Consider the following 25473-nt stretch of genomic DNA (forward strand, 5'->3'; position numbering starts at 1 on the left):
AGATTTTATAGCCCCTCTTCTGAAACAGATCTCACAAGGTCCTCCATTCTGATTCGATAAAGCGTTCCCCTTTCATGGCAGGTGTAAAGGCTGGGTTGTATGTTACGGGATGTATGGTGATGGAAATGAGGCGAGGCCAGCTTTAGTTGCTAGTCGTTCTTATATCTCTATCACCATTCTTGTTGGGGTGGCTAGGTAGATGTTTCTAGGGCAGCAGGATCAACCTAACCATGGCATGTCCCACGGTGAGCAACCTGCAACCCCTCTATCCACAAAGATCTCAATTATATTCGCTATTTCTGGTGGGCCATTCAGATATACACTGCCCGTGAACTGCCCTATGGTAGGCTAGGTCAGTCCAAGCCAGTCTGCCATTCTCTTTTTGAGCCATTACTAATTTTGCTGAGATACGAGACACCTTCCCCTAGCCCTCCAGATTAACTCCATCACATTTTCTGTAATTACTTTATTTCATTTGAGGAGGTGGATACTGAGAAGGTTTAAAACAAGCACATTACCCTTGGAAGGATATTCATTGTTAAAACATTTTATACAACCCAGACATAAAAGGTATAAGGGACGCCACTTTCTATGATGCTCTACGATGGCCTAAGGCTGGGCCAATTTGCCAGCCTCTGTGTATCTAGGCAGTTGGTCAGGTTTTGAGTGTTCTGCCACGGTAAAGGGAGTCACTGACTCTAGGGAGGTAACCTCTGCCCATGGCACAGAGATGCTTAGAATAACAGACTATTTACCTTGAAGCCAAATTTTCAGAGCGCTGTAGATGTGTTCGAACTGCTGGAAGTGCGCAAGTGGGCTCTGTAAGCGTGAGAAGGGCATTGTAAGCATATATGCAAACCTTGTAGTTTATGCCTTTTAAAGGGGATGCCCTTTAACTCTTCACACTCCCTATTTTGATAGCTAAATGTTCAGCCACTAGAGCGATCAAGCAGGAGAAAGATGGAACACCTGCCTCATCCCCTTATGTAGTGCAAAAGGGTTGGAATGGGTGCCATTAACATGAACTATGAATAAGAGGGACCTATATCCTGCCATAATACAACTCTTCATTTTCGCTCCCAACCTAGCTTGTCCAAGACAGGCGATCAGAAACCTCCAATTAATCCAGTCAAAGGCCTTCCCTGCGTTGAGACAAAGCAAAAGAGACAGGATTTGTTTCTTTTGCGATTCCTCGTTAAGGCGTGCTACCCTCCTAATATAGCCACTACCTTGTTTGTGTTTAATAGACCCTACTTGATCCAAGTATATTAGCTGAAACATCAGTGCCTCTAGGCGGTTTTCTTTGAACTTTTGAATTTAAATTAGCATCAATGTTGAGTAGTGCAATACGACTCATACTGCTCTGGATCTTTACCTATTCTATGGATGAGGGTTATTTCAGCCTCACACATAGAGGGGGTGAACCTCAGAGTCTACAACATGTTGAATAGAGCAGTTAGATGTTTGCCTAAATGCAGGAGTAAGTATTGTAGAATGTGACTGAGAATCGATTTAGGCATGGGGTCTTTTCCACATGCATGGCCTTCAGTACTCTCAGAATTTCATCCAGCCCAATCAGGAATTCAAGTTCTTACGTTTGAGGTCTCCTGAGGGCAGGCAAGGTGCTGTACTGAACATAGTCAAATACATTCTGGTTGCTTTCAACTCCTCTGGAGGAAAGATGCTGGAAGTTCCCAGTAAATGCTATTTGTTTATCCCTCTCTCTAGTGGCTCATGTGCTGCTTGCCTGCTTATTTTTGTTAACGTGTGCACGTGCTCGCTGTTGTTGCAATTTTTGCACTAGGAGAGTTCCCACTTGACCCTCTTTTAAGAAAGAGAGTTAGTTAGTCTTCAAAGCTCTGCAATAGAAAGTGAGGGGGGACACTCCCCACGCCCCGCCCACAGATTTCCTGGCACGCAAGAGGATCACCCAGTCTTTCGTGCTCTTTCCATACACTTTTCCTCTTTGTTGGGCAATCACTGGTTCCTAAAAGTCTTTTACAGGGATTTTGTGTATTTCTGAGTTCATCTTCCCCCTGAGGAGAGCTGGTCCTGCTATCTCGTCCTCTGATTCAAAGTCCATGAGAGGGGAAGGGTTATACGTGCATTGCAGGGCAACCACCCTGAGGCGCCCCTACCCCCTCAACCACTCGCCAGATTGGTCAGGGGCCGGCATCCTTTCTGAGTTCGATTAGCTCTATGCCAGGGTGCCGTCTATTGCGCTATCACAGAGGCTTGCACAAAGATCTTGCTATCTCTGCTCCACCCCCTAAAGGCCAATGCTTCCCACATATGGTGGTGTCAGGAAATGCTGTCTGCCCTTCTTCTAGCAGCCCCCTATGTACATTATCTTGAAGAAGTCTGGGCCCGCATTAGTGTTGTAGCCACTTCTTCAAGAAAGGCAAGGTCCGCCCTCCCAGTGACTCCAATATCCCCGTAACAACCCGCTTAGTGGTGTCAGAGGTGCCGTCTACCATCAATACACTGGGCCCTCAAACCACTTCCACAGTGGCCCTGGTTAGTGCTTCCCCTCCCCCAGACAAGGCTCTTCCAGCTAATGGGCTGGTCGTCAGGAAGAGCTGACAAGCTCTAAGCCGCACCGAAGATGGAAGTCACCACTTCTGCGCGCCTGGAAGGCAAGACCCAGGGCTTCAGGATCTCCTACTCCAGCAGGTTGGAACCACGACCGACAGGTAGCTAGTTTCTCCCCAACATCTCTTGTGGGTTGATGAGAAATGAATACTGCTGAAGTAGCTGGGCAGGAGTCGTGCATCGGTTCCTCGTATCTTAAGCTATGCTCAGCCTATCCACGCCCTTCACTTCATAGTTTGACATCTTCAGCAAATCTTTAGGCTTCAGCACTGACTGCAGAAAATCTGTTTTATATCCAAAGTCAGGATTGTCCCCAGGGAGTGCTTTCCGGAGCCCACTAAACATGAACTGTCAAGCGTTTATGTATATTACTTGCTCACCACAAGAGCTCCTTGATCACAATTTATATATTTATTAAATATATATAAAGGGAATATTAAATACTGGAGGAAATTGCTGCTTTCCCTCCTTGGAAGAGAAAGACAGTTTGAAATTAGTGTTTTGCTCAGATTCACATGTTTTGCAGAATGCTCCGTATTGGGCCCCGGCCTCCTTTCCCAATGTGAAAGCAGAGGTACTACTATGGGAGGGTGAACCACCAAGAATAGCATTGATTAAAATGTCCAGAGACATAAGTTAAGGGAGCATAGCACGGCCCACTATATCAAAATATTATTGGGCTTTCTAGATGATGGTGGTTAAGGACTGGCTTTTTAGTACACAAGAGGAACCCTCAAACAAAATAGATAAAAATCCAATGGATTCAAGGCCTGTTGTGCGGCCCTGTATTGAACTAAGAGGGGAAAATAATCATCACACTCCCATGTGGTACTGAAATGTTGCCATGTGGCTAATATGCACCTAGAATGGCATAAGACTTTGGAAAAGGAAACACTCCTTTGGGTCAGTGATCCCCTGGATAAGATCAGTAAACTACCAGGATTTTGCAAATGGGATCTTTTTTGGCTTTAGTAAATTGGAATCTATCTGGGATAAAGATGGGATAATTCATTGGGGTGCTTTACAAAGGGAATCTGAGTTGAGAGATTCTGGGGTTCAGTTGGAACAAAATATGTCATTATATGTACTAGGGGTATGGAGAGAGTCTGACCCCAATACATTTTCTTTGTAATCTGGGCCTTAAGGTAGACAGGACAAAAGTCGCAAAGTTAAGGGGAATGTAATGTCCCTTAGGATAGTCCCACCATGTACATACCAATTACATACATTTTGTCCCATCCACACAACATAACGGTCCTAACACAGGTAACCTTTTACCTAGTAGCTTATTTCTGTGTCTCCGACATCAGGCTCTTGGTACCCTATCTTAATCCCTGTACCCGACGTACATAAACATGTCCCCAGGCACAGCAGATTTATTCTGTATAAGGGTCACCACTTTTTTCATCCATGGCCAACAGCCAGCTGTGCATGATCATGTTTGTTTAGAAAAGGAATAGCAGAGGATTAGCGAGTGTTTTCAAAACATATCGATTCTAGAAGAAACCCTGGAGTGACCACTTTAGTACAAAAGACCCTCACTCCCCCTTACAGAAAAGAGGAGAATTCATTCCAGGCTGGACCGAGACTCTGCAGGCTGATCCTTTGACAGGCAGAGACCTGTCATCTCTTGCGGGGTGCCAACCTCGACGCAGAGACGGGGTCCTTCATTCAGAACCGTTTCTTGATCGCAAGTCCACAGTCCGTTTCACTCCACATAAATCTCACAAACAATTTCTGGATACCATTTCTCAGACGCATCTCATGGACTCCTGGAGGCTTTCTCACCCTGAAACTCTTGATTATTCTTTTTTCTCTCCTCCTCATGCATCTCTCTCTCGCCTAGATTATATCTTTCTTTCTCAATCTTTGTGTCAAAATTTACTGTCTTCCTCTATTGAACCCATAGTTATTTCCGATCATGCCCCAATCGTCACAGCCCTTGATTTACTTCCTCCCTGTCCAAAGTCCTCTCGTTGCCGTTTTAATACCTCCTTCCTTACCGACCCTCTTTTCTCCTCCTCCTTTCGCTCTTTTGCTACGAAATTCTTCGAACTCAATTGCGATTCTAGTTCCTTCTCCCATATCATTAGGGACTCTTTTAAAGCTACGGCAAGAGGGTTCATCATAGACTTTGTCTCTAAGAAAAAGAAACGTTTTCTACAGAAGTCTACGTTAGCACATATTAAGCTTCTGGAACATAAATTTTATACTTCTTCAAAAAACTCTCTCTCACCAGAATTGATACGAGCTAAGCTTGAGTTCAACAAATCTACCACTGACAATGCATCATGCATGCTCCTCCGCAGTAGCGCTCGTTATTATGGTGGTCGTAACAAGGCAGGGAAACTCTTAGCAAATTATCTCAAATATCGTAAAGAACATACGCTTATAGAATCTATTTACTCTTCTAATTACTCCCTTCTGCATAATGATCAGGAAATACTTAATGAGTTTAAACTCTTATCAAAATCTCTATACTCCATAATCTCCCCCTTCCTCTACTCTCATTCAGACCTATCTTGATAAACTCCCCACTCCTTCTATTTCCCTTCTTAATCTTCTTGCCCTTGAACAAGATCTTTCTCTTACGGAACTTTCCAATGCTTTAAGTACCCTCACTAAAGGGAAAACGCCTGGCCCAGATGGATTTCCTGTTGCATTTTATCTACATGTTTCCGATTTATTACTTCCCAAACTTTTAACGCTCTTTCATTCATTTTATTCAACTGGTAAGACAGAAGGCACTTTTCAGGAAGCCACTATTTGTCTCATTCCTAAAGATGGTCGTGATCCTCAATTCTGTAAAAACTACCGCCCAATTTCCCTTGTTAATATTGATTATAAGTTATTTGCGAAGATGCTTGCGTTACGTTTAGATCCCCTCATACCCCATCTTATTGGTAAAGAGCAATGTGGTTTTGTTAAAGTTAGACTAACTTCCGACAATTCTCGTCTTTTTCTCAATGTCTTAAATAAAGCTCCTTCCCTCTCCTCTTCGTTGGCCGCTATCTCAGTCGACGCAGAAAAAGCTTTTGATAGAGTTGATTGGTCCTTTTTGTTTGCATCGTTACACTGACATGGCTTTGGTCCTAAATTCATATCTCTCATTTCCTTACTATACTCTGCTCCGAAAGCCTCGGTCTTAGTTAATAGTCGTGTTTCTTCTTACTTTCCTCTTCAACGTGGCGTTCGACAAGGCTGTCCTTTATCCCCTCTTCTTTTTAGGTCTCGCTGAGCCAAAGGCTCGAAGAGACATTTTATATGTGGGATTTTCAAAGTGCTACCCACAGTCTTTTGGCTGGCCTAAACCTTGAGTGCACGATCACATGCACGTGCACGTGCACGTGCACAGCTGCTCCCACTCCCCCCTCCCTTCTCTATAGCTTTCTTTCACTTTAGCCGCTTTGATCCTTGCATTCCCCCCTCCCTTCTCACCCAGCCCTTTGATGCTCTGCTCGATTACTTTCACTTTCGCCGCTTTGATGTTTGATCCTGTTTTCCTGCCTTTCGGGCACTCACGAATCAACTTGTTTTGTCTATCCCAGGAAACATTTGGCAGATCGGTTTGGAATGGAACTCAGTAACCCACTGATTCACAAATGCCTCGTTGTTTAACCACTACTGCTTATTTTACTTTGAGTGCGAGGCGCTGCGGCCAATGCTTGTTTAGTTAGGGAATTTGAGATGTAGCCCCCTGATTCTCACCGACTAAACTGCGCCCCTGCCCACGGGAAGGTAACAAAAGTAGCGGCACAAATCTTGTTTGAGTGCTTTGCAGCAATTTACTTTAATACGGGCTCGGTTTGAGAACGATCATAAGGAATGGAAAATGTTATCTTGAAAACACATCACTTGTTTTAATTGAAGTGCAGTGTGCCATCTGTTTTCACGCTGTCCCTGCCTTCTCTATCTGTTTTTCACGCTGTCCCTGCCTTCTCTACCCCCCTCCCGTTGTCCATGCCTTCTCTACCCCGTCCCCCTCTTGTTGTTTTCGACTTCTCTACCCCGTCCCCCTCCTGTTGTCCGAGTCTTCTGATTGGCAACTTCTCTTCGACTATCTCGGACACATTTATAGTTATGTAGAAAGTATTCACATTTTGCGATGAAAATAACTGATCCCCTTTCTTTAAAGGATAATGCATTAATTAAGAGGGGACAGGCTGCACTAGCAAAGCCTCGGCTCACAGATACTCAGCCTGGTGTCATTATAACGGAGTTGTCCAATCTGGCAAGCGGCACCCTCGAGCAGCGGGAAACTAACTTGGTGCCTACAGAGAAAGCTTTGTTTGTGTGAGCCACATTTGTTCACATCCTGTTGGACTGCTACCAGCCCTCTCCTCACTCACAGTGTGCACCTCAGCCAGGCGAGGGCTTTAATGTTCTTAGTCATCCATCCATGTCCTCAGGATCGCGTAATACAGCTGTTGTATTCTACCAGCAAGCATGCAGTGTGCTGTGTGTCAGAGTGTGTTTATGACGAAGAACAGCCCTGCATATCCCACACGTACTCCCCTCGCTATTTACGTGCAGCATATTGCCCGTTGATATCTCTCTCTTCCACTAGTTATTCTTCCCTCTCCTAGTCTCTCTGTCTCTCTCGCCTTCTGCCTTTCTCGTCTTCAGTCTTTTTCTTTTTCTCTCCTCTCTCTTTCACACATTCACCCAGACACTCTCTCTGCATCTCATTGTTTTCTCTGGGCACCTCTCTGTTCCTTCCCTGTCTCTTTAGCTCTCTGTTTATTCCTCACACCCTCTTTCATAGTTATGTTTATTTTGTATCGCACCAACATACTTCGTTATCTGCCTTTTCAGGTCGCAATATCTATAATATATATATAAACACCACCATGTTTGTAAACAATGCTATGTCATGAACGCTAAAAAAAAAGGCAAGTGATGGTCCATTGCTGAATAAGTAATGCATGCAGGCACCAGCAGGCAGTGTAAATTCATGGCGATTGTCACAGCAAATGTCTGTGATAAGTGAACCTCGACTTGCACCATGGAAAAGATAAACAGGTGGCACTTAAATAGCCCGGGGCAACTCCGGGCACTGTTCATACCAAGAGGGCAAACAATGAGCTGGCGACCAAGCACAGCCTGTGGTGATCAGCAGGCCGTGGGACACTGGTTAATCTCACCTGCTGTCAGCAGGTAGGTGTGCACGATGGCTTAGTGGACTAATGCATCGGCTTCAGAAGTGTTAGATCTAATGGTCAAGGGTTCGAATCACGGCGGGCCCCCTCAGCCTTTACCCTTTCGAAGTCGATACACAAGTGATCCCCTTTCTTTAAAGGATAATGCATTAATTAAGAGGGGACAGGCTGCACTAGCAAAGCCTCGGCTCACAGATACTCAGCCTGGTGTCATTATAACGGAGTTGTCCAATCTGGCAAGCGGCACCCTCGAGCAGCGGGAAACTAACTTGGTGCCTACAGAGAAAGGTTTGTTTGTGTGAGCCACATTTGTTCACATCCTGTTGGACTGCTACCAGCCCTCTCCTCGCTCACAGTGTGCACCTCAGCCAGCCGAGGGCTTTAATGTTCTTAGTCATCCATCCATGTCCTCAGGATCGCGTAATACAGCTGTTGTATTCTACCAGCAAGCATGCAGTGTGCTGTGTGTCAGAGTGTGTTTATGACGAAGAACAGCCCTGCATATCCCACACGTACCCCCCTCGCTATTTACGTGCAGCATATTGCCCGTTGATATCTCTCTCTTCCACTAATTATTCTTCCCTCTCCTAGTCTCTCTGTCTCTCTCGCCTTCTGCCTTTCTCGTCTTCAGTCTTTTTCTTTTTCTCTCCCTCTCTCTTTCACACATTCACCCAGACACTCTCTCTGCATCTCATTCTTTTCTCTGGGCACCTCTCTGTTCCTTCCCTGTCTCTTTAGCTCTCTGTTTATTCCTCACACCCTCTTTCATAGTTATGTTTATTTTGTATCGCACCAACATATTTCGTTATCTGCCTTTTCAGGTCGCAATATCTATAACATATATAAACACCACCATGTTTGTAAACAATGCTATGTCATGAACGCTAAAAAAAAAGGCAAGTGATGGTCCATTGCTGAATAAGTAATGCATGCAGGCACCAGCGGGCAGTGTAAATTCATGGCGATTGTCACAGCAAATGTCTGTGGTAAGTGAACCTCGACTTGCACCATGGAAAAGATAAACAGGTGGCACTTAAATAGCCCGGGGCAACTCCGGGCACTGTTCATACCAAGAGGGCAAACATGAGCTGGCGACCAAGCACAGCCTGTGGGGGGATCAGCAGGCCGTGGGACACTGGTTAATCTCACCTGCTGTCAGCAGGTAGGTGTGCACGATGGTTTAGTGGACTAATGCATCGGCTTCAGAAGTGTTAGACCTAATGGTCAAGGGTTCGAATCACGGCGGGCCCCCTCAGCCTTTACCCTTTCGAAGTCGATACACAAGTGCCCTGTACTTGTGTAAGAATTATCAAGGGCTACACAGCCGCAACGTGTGAATGCGTGCTTTACAGGTGTTATGACAGACATCTGTACATGCTGTAGGACATCACATTCATCTTTGTTCTCTGTCCGCCGGTACTGCTGCAGCCCTATTTGTATTTAAACTTGCCAACACATGAAGTTGTAGGGAACAGTCATGTGGGGCCTGGGGCATAGGCATGTGCCTAATATGCCAATCTGGGCCATGCACAACCCTAAGTGTGCTAGGGGGTGTTTAACACTGTGTACCCATGCCAGTCAAACGTTGATGCCAAGAAGTATTTGATTTGCTCCAGAGACACCTCTCCCCACCAGATACACACACGTGTCTACCAGCACAGGGACTCCCTCTTTTCAGGGTACCCTGAAAGAGGCAGCCCCTGCCAAAGGTCGTGGCCACAGCTTCGAAGCGCTTGCACATGATGTCAGAGTTTTCAATTTTGTTTATAGCACACCGCTGAGCTGGCTAACTTGTAATAAAACAGCTTCACGGCTGTGTCACTGGTGGTGTAAAGCACACGAAGGAATAGTTCGGGAACATAAAATATCAGTTAAAAATGTGAGGGTGAGTGGAGATCAGGCATGTTATTGGGTATACTCCCGGTATAAATAATACAGGGAAATGTTGTCACAGCTGTATAACCATGTTTATAAAAGCATTCATGATTATGGCGTTTGGCAGCATCATCTGACTAGAGCAGGTATTTACAGCGGCGGTGAAATGGCCCCATTGAGGTAGTACGCACTAAATGGATCATGCATGGTTGTTTTTTTTTGTATGTATTGTGCCAGGTTTGTATCTGTTTGGTTGAATGCCTTTCAATGTGCTTGGCCTTATGTTTGTCTTTATTTCTGAGTGTCTGGTGTGTTCAGGTATGTCAAGAAGTTATATAAACAAAAAGACTGATACGACAACTTAAAAGTTGCAGGATTGAAAAAAGTTAAAACAAAAATGGGTGTTTTGCACCCTCGTTGCAAAGCCACCTCTAACAGTACAGGGCACACATGCTACTGCCCAGTAACTCCCTGTTTTGTTAACCGGCAACAGAAAGACAGAGTATGTTTTTTAATGTTCAAATGTTTCTTCAGGAAGGCTGAAGACCACGCGCTGTCCTTGTCGACCACTTTGAATGTCAGGGTTGCATTTTGTCCAGGGTTTTGAAACTTTGCCTTGAATTGTGCACTGAAAGTGCGGTAAACAACCTTTACAACACAACTTTTACAACGCACTACTTTTACAACAAAACTTTTACAACGCAAGTGGATTTACAACGCATACTTTTACAACGCATGCTTTTACAACGCAAGTACCTTTACTTGCGCTAGATGGCGTGCTAACATTACAAATAGTGTAGTTTACTATCCCAACACCTTCCCTACTTTTAAGTGGACTGGAGTTGGAATAGTAAATTACACTTTTCTAATGTTAGCACGCCATCTAGCGTAAGTCGATGTAAAGACTTGCGTTGTAATGGCATAGCGTGGTAACATCGCAGTCGTTGTAACGACCGCGATGTAACTGCACGCGTTGTAATGACTCGCGTTGTTACGTCATACATCCGAAAGTGCCCAATTAACTCCTTTGTTTAGAAGTGATGTAGGAATGAATGTGTCTTTCCAATCTGTGTGCAGACATAGCAGCAACACTGGAAGCGCTTGCATTAAATGCTCCATGGCCAAATTTGACAGACCACATCCTGAAACAGTAAAATGGTTCCGAGGTACTTAATAAAGCCTCAGTGTATTGACAGCGCCATCAAAAACCCATAATTCCGCCACCAGATAAGAGGTGCCTCATTTGTCAATGTCCAGACCCCAATGCCAGAGAAATGCACATTTTACCAGCTACATCACCTCCACCCTGGTCAGGCAGGCACCTCGGGACCAGCCTAGCAATGATACCCATGGACATCAGTGGGCGGAAGTGAGCAGTGTTAGAAGGGGTGGGGACTACCTTTCCCACAATGAGGGGGCTGGTCATAGCACCAGCATCAGTGGGCATAGCGCAAGTGGCTGTGTGGTAAGAGATGACGAGCCTAGCTGTGACACTAAGAGAGGACAGGGAACAGAACAGCACTGATACTGCTGAGTAGCAGTGAAGGAGAGGGCTGGGCCTTGCACTGAGGGATAGCTTTTGGGTACATTATATAAACACAAGTTGGTAGATCCGTCTTGTCTCTTTGCCAATCACAAGTCTGAACCAACATGACCATTCTGAACAGAAGGAACAGACACATCTTTACACACATATCCCGACTCAGCTTACCTGGAGATATTGCTTATCGAGCACATAACAATGACAGACTGTCAGACATATTATTGTATTGTTGTGGTAAGTTCTAGAAGCCTTTCGCCACAAGGGTGCACGCAAGAAATCTTCAATTACATTTTTAAAAGGCTTTGTTTAAGCCTTGTTTAGTGCAGGACAGGGCTTTAAGTGCTTAGCACCAGCAGTTCTAAAAAGCAGGTGCTGAGACGGGTCCCTATCGGGCCCTTTGCTGCCTTTGATGTAACTCCACAGAGACACGTTATAGTTCTTTTATAGTCTCATCATTTCAGAACTGGCAGTAACTGTGCCTCTTTTACTGCCAGCCTTGCTTCTCGTAAGCAAGGACTATAAGTACAAAGTACGTGTTTAAGTTCCGCTTGCAGGTTTTCAAAACACATAAATAAAAGGCATTGTTATTTACAATGCCAATAGCTCAAACTCTCCCAAATGCGAGACCTATTGCATTGCAAATGCTGGTTGTTTTAGCCCTTGAACCCTTTTTGGTTTCTATTCGTAACAATGATTCCATTTCCGGTTTTCCTTATGGTGATCATCAGCTGAAGCTTTCTGCGTACGCAGATGATATTCTTTTATTTATTTCTACCCCTGAATCCTCTATTCCCCCTTTAATGTCTGAATTCGAATTCTTTTCGCAGGTTTCCGGTTATAAAATTAACTCAGATAAGACTGAAATTCTTCCTCTCACAAAATTCTGTCTTCCCCACTCCTTCTCTTCCACTGGATTTGCGTAGAATAGTTTAAAACTTAAATACCTAGACATTTGGTTTTTTAATTCCATTGCTTCTTCCATCAAATCAAATATGTCTGCCGTTTTATCCCGTATTGAGAAACTAACATCTTCTTGGCACCCTCTTTTTCTTTCTTGGTGGGGTCGTTTAGACTCGGCCAGGATGATGATTTCTCCATTTTTAATGTATATCCACTCCATGCTTCCTGTTCACATTCCTGCTCTCTATTTCAAACGTATTGATTCATGCCTTTCTAGATTTCTCTGGAAGAATAAAAAATCCAGAATTGCTTTATCCTCTCTTCGTAAGCCGAAGTCTAACGGCGGCGTGAACTTCCCGAATTTTCGTCTTTATCATAAATCCTTCTCCCTTCGCCAAGCCTCAAAATGGCTTATATCAGACCCCTCCCCCTTTACTCCTCTTTGGCTCCTCATTGAACACATCTTATTACTACCCCATTCTTTCAATGAAGTTATACGCTTTTCTGCCAAAACTTCTCAAACCTCTCTTCCCTTATTTAGACATACCTGTTCCTTAATGAAACCTCTGGTCCGTCCTATTGTCATTTCTCGTGACTCTTTCTTAGAACCCCTATTTGGAATAACTTGCTTATCCTCTTAAATAACAGGCCCATTTTTTGGAAGACATGGAGATTAAAAGGTATTATATGGGTTAATCATCTTTTTGATGGTGTCTCTCCTTGCTCCTTTCCTCAATTTCAAACCTTATTCCATTGCCCCCGCTCCTTTCTTCAACAGTTTACTACTCTTATGGCAATCATCACTGACATTTACTATTTTTTTCCCTCCTCACCCTCATCTGATACTCAAAACTCTCTCCTTAAAATACTTTGTACTTTACCCAAAGCCTCTCTTATATACAAATTATTTTTAGCCCCCAACCCAAATCGCGTTAAATCTAAACTGGAACTCTCTTGGGAATTGGATCTAGGATGCGAATGGTCTATAGTTTTTAGGGACAAACTCTGGACTAGATCCTTAAAGATTTCCTGCTCTACCTCTCTTACCCAATCTATGTTCTTTCTTTACCACATACTTTATCTTTCCCCTGTTTCTTTATCACGTTTTACTTCTTCTACTGACTAACTGTTGGACTTGTGGCTCTTCAAATGCTGACCTCCTTCATCTTCTCTTTCTCTGCCCTTCGGTTTCTGACTTTTGGGATTGGGAGAAAGTTTGGTCATACATTTCTCGTCTGTTCTCTCTTTCCATTCCATATTCTATTCCACTCCTCTTTGCTGGTAGTCTTTCTGACTCTATAGAGCTTACCCCACATACTCATGGTCTTTTTGATCTCACACTTGCTTTGGCTTTTCAGCACATCTCCTTTAACTGGAAATCCCTCACTAATCTGTCCATACAACACTGGTGGAACACTCACTGTCAATTCAACAGACTGGATGTTGCTTTTGCCTCCTCATGTAAGCCAGTATTTAATAGAGATCTGTTCTGGTTGCCTCTTACCACCTATTTGGACCGAATTGCACTAAAGAATGTTTCGCGCTTAACCTCTGAGAATTTTAAACCTCCTTGAATGACATTCTCTCTGTTTCTTCATATTTTACCCTGTTAACTTGTTATACATTTAGTTTTTCTTGACAAACTATTTTTGCATATGTATGATATCTAATTCAGTATGCCTTCTTCTGCTTTATTTTTCTGTTTCATAATGTTAGTATTCCCTACCCTCCTCCTCCTCCCTCCCACTCCTTCCCCTTCCCCTCCTTTTCCTTCCCTCATTTGTAAAATTCAGAGAAAAAAAAAGCTTTTATGCTTCTTTTACGGATATCAGCCTATTCACTTATCTTATCTATGGTTGTTTCTTCTATTTATCGCTGGTATGTTTGTACTCTATTAAATGCTAATAAAACTTTTCAAACATAAAAAAAAAGACAAACATCTGCACTTGTGACACCGGTATTATATATCTCAAACTGATTATAGGAAGCTGGCTCTTTATATGATACATCAAAACGAGATATATTGTGTAAAGAGTCCAGGGGTTCCCTTATGAGTGGACAGGGGACTTGCGATGGAAATCCCAAGGTGCTCTATTAGGGGGTAGTGTGGTCAAGCAGCCTTAGACTTAACACAGAGGAGTGCAAGATATCTGAAAATATACACAATGGTCAATAAATGAGATGCAGAACTCAAAAAGATGATCCACATCAATTTATAAAAATAGCAAGTATCTTTATATATTTTAAGGCTTCCGAAGAAAATTATTCAGGTAAGTACATTTATAAATAAGATTATTTTTCCGTTCAAAAAGTCGACACTGCAATTTTTGAGTTCTGCAATGTTAACCTATGGGAGGAAAGTCATATGCTGTTTATGGGTTCTTGTCAGCGATATAGGGGACCCTTCTCCAGAAGTTAAGATGAGAGGTGGGCAAGGTCCAAGGCAGCACTAACAGAACACGACCAGCTGCACTAGGGCGACCGGGTGCAGAGGTGCCAGAGTCGGGTGTCTATTGTTATCCAAAGGAGAACGGTCACGGTAGAAAGAGGCTGCAAGAGGGTACTGTGTGACCAGCGAGTGGCTTTGGTTCTTGCAGTGTTTGGGGACACCTTTGGTCCTCTTCTCCTCGGGACGGGGCATCCAGGTGAAGAGGGTCATTCGGGTGTCCGGTTTCTCTGTCCAGCAACACTCGCGGTTGAGAAGTCCTGTCAACAGAGGCTCCATGCGATGTCGGGAAGTTCACGAGGAGTCACTCCACAGTGGACTCGGTACCTTGAAGGCTTGGGGACATGGTTGGGGACCACGCGGACACCCTTTGCCCACTTCGATATGGGCTGGGGGCTCAGGGGGCAGTGGTGCTTGGCAGCGGCGGGTTTTGGTGAGGCCCGAGTCCTCTTGGTCTGTTTTTGGCTGTCTAAAGGATGCAGGGGACAGTTCTGCTGCTCCTCTGGAGGTCTTGGTTCCTGGGCGAAGGCTGGCAGGTCGACCGGGCTTTGGGTACTCAGCAGCTGCAGGACAAGTCGACTTTTGCTTCAATAGGTGAAGAGAGCAGGCAGGTTGGCAGTGGTGCCAAGTCAGTTACAGGGTCTTCTGTTCTTGCTGTGCGACTCTTCTCGTCCATCTTCTTTCTTCAAGTCATCAGGATCTGCTTTTCTGGTGCCAGGGGCTCCCCTAAATTCTCAATTTTGGGGCGTTAGGAGAGTAGAGGGTAATAGCCAATGGGCTATTGACCCTTGGAGTCACTATGCCCTCTATATCACCATTTCTTATGGGACGTGGGCATAACCCTCTTCCAGAACTTCTAAGTATGCCATCACAAAGATGTCTACTTCTAAAAAATCGTTTCCACCACAGCTTAGCCCAGCTTAGGGGAGGTACTAGTCTGGGGGTGGCACACCTACCCAACTAGCTAACAGTGTCTCGAGTGGCAGAAACCAGTCAGGGACCACACCAGTGGCTGATAGGCTTTCAGGGGGTACATCTAAGGTGCCCTCTGGGGGCATGTATTGGTAAATCCATCACTGTAATCAGTGTGGGTTTACCAATACAAGATGTTTGACACCAAACATCTGTATCTACAGTGAAGCCATCCTGTAGCTGGAGAACTCGTTTACCCTAGAGTCCAGCACATGTTTTAAAATGGCTTTCCGAGTCACTTGTACTGGCAGTAATACGATTGACCAGCACAGGGGCATATCAGCTCATGCAGGTATGCCCTCAAATGTAATATTCTGCTAACCTTATAGTGGACTGCTCCCTTCCCTTGCACAACTCTGCCAAGTAGCTGCTGCCCCCGCTGGTGCTGGGGACTCTCAGGACGGGAGTTTGAAGCCCTCCTCCACCCGCAGGCTCCCCCTTGCACCTCATCCCTGGTGGTATAGTGGCAGAGCATCACTGCTCTTCTGCTGGGTAGCCCTTCTGTCTCTCTCTTTTTCCTGCTTTTTACCTTTTTCTCTACTTTTTGCGTTTTGCCTTTTTCTGTCCCTTTTGCTCTCTTGCTTTGCTGGCCTTGCCCCTGCGATCCCCTATGGCCCTGCCCCCCTCTTCCCACTGCCACGTATCCCACCTTCCAGCCCCCCTGCACACTACTTAATGGCAGCAGCGCAGCGGGCGAACAAAAGGCAAGCCCGTCTGCACCCATCGGCGCCTGGACTGATCCCAGCGCCACAGACCCTGGCTCTCGGACCTTCCACTAATACGACACCAGCACCCTCCTCAACACAGGACGCCACACCGCCTGCCACCTAGCATCACTGAGGACACCCAAGGACCCTTCTCCTACCGGTATTGCAGCCACACCTTCGCCCACGCCAATGTGCCAACTCCTCCAAAAGCACACCCGACCGGCTCAACTGCATCCTCCTCAACACACATTCTCTCCGCAAACGTGCCACAGAAATATGGGACCTCCTCGACGCCACCTCTCTCGACATCGCCTTCTTCATGGAAACCCCTGCTCTGGAATGAACATCGCCACCGCCGTCCTCGACGCTTACAAAATCACCCGCAAGGACTGCATCGACAAACCAGGATGAGGCATCAACATCGTCCACAAGAACACCCTCCTCCTGACCACTCACTCGAACGACAACCATGGAACACCTCCATTTCCAGATCCAGACCAACCCCAACACTACCCTTTGCGTCACCCCCTTCACCGATGCCATCGTAGACCTCATCGCACCCCAGGCGGTCGCATCCACCGATTACATCCTACTAGGCGACCTCAACTTCCACCTGGACAACCCCAGAGTCCAGAACACCGCAACCCTTCTGGAGAACCTCGGCAACATCTGACTCAAGCAGCCTTCACCACTCCCACCATTCACCACCGCCCTCACCCCCCCCCCCCACCCCCCACCATCATAACTGGAACAAGGCCACCAAAGAATATCTCATCCCCTCCCTCAGCACTACCACACCGCCGACATCCACATAAGCCATCACCTCAGCATGCAACATGCACCAATGGATCTGCAACTGGGCCGACACTCTGGCACCCCTCAAGAAGGCACCAGGCAAGCAACACTCCAAGAAAGCCAGCTGGTTCACTCCGGCCCTCCACGAATCCGGATGCACCTGCAGACTACTCGAGAAGAGATGGAGGAACAACAAAACGCCGGAAACCGGCGCAACCCTCCAACCACCATTAACGCATACGACCTCCTCCTCAAAACCACAAAGAAAACGGCACTCCAAGAGAGAATCAACGCACACAACAGCAAAGAACTCTTCGCCATCGTCAAGGAGTTTGCCAGGCCCAACAGTGAGACCACAGATGTCTCACCCTCCCAAGACCTCTGTAACAAACTTGGCGCCTTCTTCCACCATGAGATCCGGCAAATCTACAACAGCTTCGCAACTAAGACCCTGTCACAACATCAGTCACCACCGCACGCAACCTTGCCGCACCCCAACAGACCCTGCTTAACTAGACTCTGCTTACCACAGACAACACACTCAAGACCATGAAAAGCATCCACTCCGGAGCCCCATCGGACCCATGCCTGTATCACATCTTCCATAGAGGAGCCACCTTCATCGCCCGAGCTTCGCCGCACCATCAACTGCTCTATTGGAACTGCCACCTTCCCCGATGACTGGAAACACATCAAGATCAACCCCTGTTGAAGAAGCCTTCCACCGACCAAACAGTCCTCATGAACTTCAGACCCATCTCCCTCCTCCCCTTCCCAGTTAAGGTAATCGAGGAAACCATCAACGCCCAACTTTCCAAGCTCATCGAAGAGAAACACAGAACATAAAATAGGTTATATTGAAATGAGAGGGGATTTGATAAACTTAACAATAAAAACATCCGATGAACAGTGTAAGAAAAACTGAGCAAAGACACCAGACTAACAGATAGAGAAACAGAGCTTGGGCCTAGGCTAAGCCTCCCCAGTGTTTTGGAAATGTCTTTAAAAGGTGGGCTTGAGTGCTTCCAGGAATAGTGAATCTCTTCTTCATTGGTCTCTCAGGTAAGTCTGCTAGGGACAGTACCTTGTACTCTGGATTGTGACTCGTTTGCTATAATTGTTTTTATGAACCTGCTGATGATGTACTGTTACCTTACTATGTAATTGCTTAAAATCACAAATAAAGTTAAAAAAAAAAAAGTCTGCTAGGGACAGTAAGTTTATGTGTGCTTAATAGCGTATTTTGAATATCACTATGGCTCAGATGGGAAGGCATTTACATTGTTTAGAGTGAAATTGATATGATCATCTTTACTTGCTCAATGGATAAGCTGGTCTACCGATTATAGCAAGGTTTTAAGGGATGCAGTGGCTGTAATGTCGACACCTGCAAGTATGGCATTCCCAAAGTTTGGTCTTGCAAATTGGCCAACTATTGCACACCTGCACTTAGATGATCAGATAAAATTAGGTAAAAGATTTTCTTTAAGGCCTGGAGTTGGGTGTTAGTACATTAGCCACATTATCAGTGGGGGAACCACTTTAAGTAGCTAGTCATGTGCCAATCCGAGGGAGTTAATGGGAGGGAAGAAGTCTGGGGCCAAGCAGTGTCCTTCAACGTAGAATAGTATCACTCAGATTAGTCACTGACAGAAATGTGGAATTCCTATCCTAGTACTGAACTCATACTGTTTGGGATCAAGGACAACAGGTGTTCATGTTTATTTTGTCCTGTGAACAAGTAGGCTCAGCACCCTATAACACACCGTTTGGCTGCCAGTGTACAGTACAAAAGTATGGATTTGAGAGAGGAGTTGGCCTAACGGCTAGGGCGGTCGACCTCTAATATGGGGAACCGGGTTCGAGTCTCTGCAATCACGCTGAACATCCTGTGATTCTGGGCAAATCATGTAATCTCCCCGTGCCTAACAAAAATGAATGTGTCCTCATGTAACGCAACTGGTGCTATGTAAAGCGCTCTAATACCCGATACCAGGTCAAGTTTGAGCTATATAAAACTCTGTTAAAAAAAAAATATATATGATGTCCTGGAGATCTCTCAATCCGGCTTCCGAAGTAACCACAGCACTGAGACCACACTACTCCCCACCACCGAAGACATCCGCTCCCTCCTCGACCAGGGTGAAATCGCAGCTCCTACTGGACCTCTCAGCCGCCACTGATACCGTTTCCACCGCACCCTACTCACAAGACTCCATGATGCCAGCGTCCGCGACAAGGCCCTGGACTTGATCCACTCCTTCTTAACCGGCCGAACACAGTGAGTCAGGCTGTCTTCCTTCCTCTCAGAGCCTACAGAGATCAGCTGTGGAGTGCCCCAGGGCTCCTCCCTGAGCGCCACCCTCTTCAACATCTACATGGCCACCCTCATGGCCATCGCCAGAAACCACGGACTCAACATTGTCTCCTACGCCAAAGACACGCAGCTGATACTCTCACTCACCAACGAACCCACAGCCGCCAGAATCAACTTTCACAGCGGGATGAAGGCCGTTGCCACCTGGATGAAAGACAGCTGCCTCAAGCTCAACTCGAGCAAGACCTAAGTACTCATCCTGGGACTCGCCCCCTCAGCCTGGGACAACACCTAGTGGCCCGCTACACTGGGGGCCCCTCCCACCCCATGGACCACACATGCAACCTCGGCATCATACTGGACTCCTCGCTCACAATGAACCGTCAGACCAAAGCCGTTTCCTCATCCTGCTTCCACACGCTCCGCCTGCTTCGAAAGACATTCAGAAGGAACCCCACAGAATCTAGATGACGGTCGCCCACGCACTCATCACCAGTAGTCTCGACTACAGCAACGCACTCTACACCGGTATCACCCAGAAACAGCAAAGGAAACTTCAGAACGTACAAAATGCTGCAGCCAGGCTGGTCCTCGACATCCTCAGCCGCAGCCACATAACACAACACCTCTGACAACTCCACTGGCTCCCAGTCAACAACAGAATTACCTTCAAGCTCCTCACACGTGCATGCAAAGCTCTCTACGATGCAGGACCAGCATATCTGAACCACCGCCTCTCATTCCACATACCTGCCAGACACCTTCACTCTGCCCAACTTGCCCAGGTCACTATCCCACGGATTCACAAGACCGGAACCGCAGGAAGATCCTTCTCCTACCCCGCCACCAAGACCTGGAACACCATGCCCCTCCACCTCATGCAATCCCCATCACTGTACCAATTTAGGAAGGATCTCAAGACCTGGCTCTTCGACTAAACCTCCATGCCCAGACGGACCAGCAGCACCCTCAGCGCCTTGAGACCCTCACAGGTAAGTAGCCGTACTTTACAAACTCCTGACTGATTGATTGATTGAATTTTCAGCACCCTGCCTTTGGGCTGTCAGGCCTGTTGGAGGGGTGACTTAGAATATTACATGCAGTGTTAGGGGACATGGCACACAGGGATGTGTGACATGTCAGGTTTTCACTTTAGTCTGCACCAACACAAGCAGCCTGTGATAGCAGACCTGCATGTGCTTGGTGAGCGGTCTCTTAGGGTGGCACAATTTGTGCTGCTGCCGTTAGGGACCCTCTTTAGTACCACAGGCCCTCGGTACCAAGGGTACCATTTACTAGAGAGTTACAGAGGGTGCTAAAGGTTTTGCCAATTGGGGGAAACAATTGTACTGTTTTGGGAAAGGGCTCTGGCACTGGGGACTTGGTTAGCAGGAACCTAGTGCCCTTTGAGTTGAAATCACATCAGTTACCAGGCAAAAATGGGGGGGTGACCATGTCAAAAAGGGCTGGTTTCCTACACTGAGCATTATACAAGCAATTTACTTTATCACTGTCCGTTTGAATACAGTGGTTTAAATAGTGGTTCAATATATACATGTCCTGCCAGCCCATACCATTTAATAGACACGCTATTCTAAAAACTTTGGGTTGTGTTACTCTGTCCATTTGCATGGAGTGTTTTAACAAGTCATCAGACACAGGTTTCAGTTTCTTTCTACTACTGTAATATTACCCGCTCTGAAATTCAACAGGGATAGTGCATCAAAACTTATGATTGTACAATATTAAAAATTCTCAAACCATATCGCAAAAACAAATTACAAGCTTTGATGCCCTCATCTAACTTTAGGAGAGCCTTACTATTTACCAACATTAATTAGCACAAAGTAAGCTGACATTTGTAATGATTTGCCCTTATAACTATTTTATTTGATAAACAGTGTGACACCTGTGAAGGTATCCCCTATTATGACCATGATGGCCAGAAGTACCCCAGAATTGGGTAAATATCAAAAAAGAAAAGTATGAACTAATTTTCACACTTGCTTGTAAAGACACACATATTATATCTCATAATATGAACTTAGACACAAGAAACACGCAATATGTTTGTTGATTTGCTGTGCACACGAGTGGGGTGAGTAAGTTGTGATTGTTTTTACTTCGGGAATATGTCATCAACAAGAATTGGAATAATTTAGGGATGGTTATACGCACTTCTCTAAGATTTTTTATGTCTTCTTTTGTTTTTATGTAGCGTCACCTGAAGCTGCCCATGGTGACCACAAAAGATAGTTTTAAAAGCCTTGCGCCTCATTCACATGCATGAGATGTATGCATTAGTTAGGCAGGGAGTTCCCAATCCCTGAAGAAGACCTCATATCTCTTCCCCATTTGCCCACTTACACCATTTGTTAAGGATACCAAGTTTACCCGTAAATTAAAATAAATCCCCTGGCTTTACCCTTAGGTAATCTTACTTTTCACCTGGACTCCTGCTACCGTCCTGATAGAGTGTCTAAAAACTCCTGTTAAGGTTGGGTCCACCAGAGTGGTACTGACCTACTCTTGACACTGAAGGTGACAAGGATGAAGCATGTGACCTCTCCAATATCTTGCTTGATCCCCTCAGGTGACCTTTACAGCTGTTTGTAGTATAGGTTATTCACTACTCGAGCACCGGTTGTGATATATATGTGCACACTGCAACTCAGACACATGCACTCGGAGGTAGACTGAGGGACCTGAACACGCACACCATCATAATCCAAGTAGCATGTTAGGAAGATTTATGTAAGAAGGATTTTACTAGAAATATGTTAGAATAAATGACAACGAGATAATAAATGAAAACTATAAAAATGTTTGACCAGAAGAGTCACACTATATTTTAAATGTAGGTCTAAATTTCCATTAAAACACAATGGAATTCACTGAACAAACACATGGCTTGGTTCTGAGTCAACCGTATAAAACCAATGAAATTCACAAGTTAAGGTTTATGGCGCAAACCAGAACTCGTGCCATCCTCTTTCAGTAATATATCCAATGTTGCTGTACTATGGTAATTACGTGGATTTTGGCCTTTTCACTGCAGTAATAAATGTGTTAATGTGTGTTTATCCGTACAGTTGCTCCAAATAAGTTAGCGGACAACGTTTATTTTCACTGTCAAGGCACATATAGTACACATTCAGATATGCAGAGTGTAATGTGCTATTTATTATCACGGTTAAGTGTGAGGAAGGGTCCAGAGTCATAAACAGGCAAAACTTTGAGTGGGTCATCATGATGCCCCTCAACAATGGTAATAAACAGCATATTATACTCAGCAGAGCTGCATGCATGTTTATGGTGTACTATCTTTTCAGAGGCAATAGTTATTAACAAAAGTATGTAACCATGCACAAGGTGTTAAATTCGTGCACTGAACTAGAATCACAATAATTACGCTATGTGCGTAAGGCCCAATTTTCATCTTCTGCCAACTGATTATAGAATAGAATCTCTGAGACTATAAGCACAGTTTTTTTTTAAGGTCAGTTTTGCTGTACTGCGATAATAGTGAGGAATATTGGCCTTTGAAGTGTAATAGTAAAGCAGTTTAAATATGGTTTGCAGTACACTTTTTCAAATTAATGGGTTATTTGGCCAAATTTATTTTCATTGGCATGGCATAATATATGCATAAAAATGTATATATGTAAGTAAATACAAAGTTATTGTTGTCAGAGAATTCTAAAAACAGGGATTAGGCAAAACAATGTTAATGTTAAATAAAATATATACATATAAATTTAGAACAAAATAACTTCACCCAAAGCAATCAAGACTTGATGGATTTCCTTCATCACATTTCTGTAAAGATCTTTCTGCCAGAGCTGTAAAAGCTTCCACTCCTCCTCAGAGAAACGGGCAACAACATCACAAAATGTGACAGGATCCTGAAACACAAAATGTGACACAACAGATTTAGCATACTCTGCCCTTTGCTCTCTACATTGTTTTGATGAATTAATTTAATGTCTGTATTCATGTTTCTTTTGTCTCCGTTCAAAGAGCTCCGACACCCTTTGAGACCAGAAAGTGCTGGACAATTCTTTATTTTTAAACAGTGCTCATTACATGCTAGTTGGAAAACTCACACTCTACTATGAAAAAGCCCGAGTGAACAAAATCAGTTACAGCACTTATTTGTATTGTGTTGTATTTATTTATGTATTTAGTCAATTAAAAACCATTACACAATCACTCATTCCTTACATTTCATACATTTTGATTTAAGCGTGGGTTACTGACAAGTCTTTTAAAGCGGATCTAAAAACTCCCAGCTTAAAACAAATATAAAAATGTAATTAATGCAGTTCTTCTGAGGCCTTGACTCGAATGATTGTTCTTTAAAATCTCGCTACTCTGAGTGGGACCATTTTCCTCAGGTCTTTGTGTGGTCCCATCATTTAAAGTGCAAGAGCTAATGTTTTAAGTGCTATTGTGCTGGGGTACATTTTAATTCGAATGTCTTCCTTTACGTTGTCCCGGGATTTAAAGTGCGCTGTCTTTGTTCTTTTGTTTAATCGCTCTTACAACACTAATTTCTATTGATTGACCTATTCGTGTTGCAATACATTCCTGGTGGAGCAAATTATAACTTTACCTTCCTCCTCTGGTAATGGTGCCAGGAAAGATATGGGCTGTTTATTTTGATATTTTTAGCAAGGCGGTGTAGGTTAGGGGCTCTCCAAGGTAGGTTTCCAGCAATTGTGCATATTTTTTTCTATCAAATCGTAATTATTCTTTTTATTACTATTTTTTCCTTTGGTGTGTGGTCACTGTGTCATCATACTTTCGCAGTTTCTGCAGATATGGAAGCTCTATACATGTTCTGCTATCAGGATAAATCACGATATAGTATACACGATAGATAACTTCAGTAGAATTAAGTTACCATGCGCAATACGATAATAAGGGAATGAATTCGGGAGTAAGTGGGAGGTAAAGTTCCTAGGCAGTTGCTGAGCCTAAAAAGGATGGAGGGAGAGAGGGCAGAGATTCGTCTGAATGGGCTGCATTACAGTTTATTTTCTGCATACCTCGACAGTAGTGTACTCCAGCAAACACCGACACCCACTACAGGATATTTACTTACCTCATCTGCCTCCTGCCTAGACAACTGTTTTGTAGCATCCATTGTGACAAGCAGCTTCTCCCCGAACAGCCAGGACAGGCAGGGGGCTCCTTTTAAAAAAATAAATAAATATCTACTTGTTACATAAAAAAATCTGTGTTTCTGGCAGCACAGAGGCCTCTACGGTTGCACTTAAAAATCCAGGGCATGCGCACAAAAGAGATACTTTTGCGTGCTAGTTAAACCTTTTTGATCATGCTTGTTTCATGGACACTGCCTGCATACACAGAGCAATATGAGGTCAGTCGGAACCCCGCGCTCTCGTTAAGACACTGATCGCTTGCGCATGCTCACAGTGATGGTGGCTCTTTCTCAAATCGCTGCCCTGGGATCAGCGTCAGACGTCAGCTCGGTGTGCCACTGATTCGGTCTGCGGAGGTCGAGTTTTCCTGTAACGATCGGGAGTTTCGGGACGGGAACTAGTCAGACAGCGAGTAGAGCACCAGGCATTGGAGCGCGTTATTTGAGAGCACCGGATTACATTACAAAACGGCGGATGCATTTTTAGGTCTCGCCTGAGACAGCGCTTTAGCGCTGCTCTGGCGAGACTTATAGTAAGCACTTTTGGAAGTGCAAACGAGTGCTTTCAGGCCGCCAACTACTGTGCATGTGTGCCGGGCGCGCGCACCATTTGGCAGCCTGAAAGCACTCGTTGTCTTTCACTTTCTCGGCCGCTTTGATGTTTCCGCTTCAGTGCGCTCTTGTTGTTATTCGGCCGCGACTGCTTCCCCCCCCCCCCCCCCCTTGCTCCTCAGACCGGCTGGATTTTGCAGGCTGATCTCGCTTCTTTATCAGAAATGTTATCGCTTGTCGGGATCACACTCTTGTTGTTATTCGGCCGCGACTGCTTCCACCCCCCCCCCCTTTGCTCCTCAGACCGGCTGGATCTTGCAGGCTGATCTCGCTTCTTTATCAGAAATGTTATCGCTTGTCAGGATCACAGTATTGCTTGTTCCTACTGCAGGCACGACGTACTTTTGTTTACATTCAACTTTCCAAACAGCCTATCACGGTAGAGCGC

At 45.0% G+C, this 25473-nt stretch overlaps 1 protein-coding gene across 4 annotated transcripts in view; it reads right to left on the minus strand.

Moving 5' to 3' along the window:
- Nucleotides 1-24892, minus strand: part of LOC146833572 (uncharacterized) — a 90823-nt gene extending 65931 nt beyond the window's left edge. For 2 of the 4 annotated variants that reach the window (XM_085601428.1, XM_085601426.1), the window contains exons 1-2: nt 24414-24708; nt 23085-23211 (exon numbers count right to left, since the gene is read on the minus strand). In XM_085601428.1, the coding sequence (XP_085457554.1) occupies nt 23085-23211; nt 24414-24455 (169 nt within the window). In that variant the 5' untranslated portion in view covers nt 24456-24708. Of the gene's footprint in view, nt 1-23084; nt 23212-24413; nt 24727-24746 lie in introns of those variants that run through there. The other 2 variants (XM_085601429.1, XM_085601425.1) reach the window with 2 other exon arrangements.
- Nucleotides 24893-25473: the final 581 nt, after the last annotated feature.

This window comes from Triturus cristatus, chromosome 4_2 (genome assembly GCF_964204655.1).
Source record: "Triturus cristatus chromosome 4_2, aTriCri1.1, whole genome shotgun sequence".
In the NCBI taxonomy this organism is placed as follows: domain Eukaryota; kingdom Metazoa; phylum Chordata; class Amphibia; order Caudata; family Salamandridae; genus Triturus; species Triturus cristatus.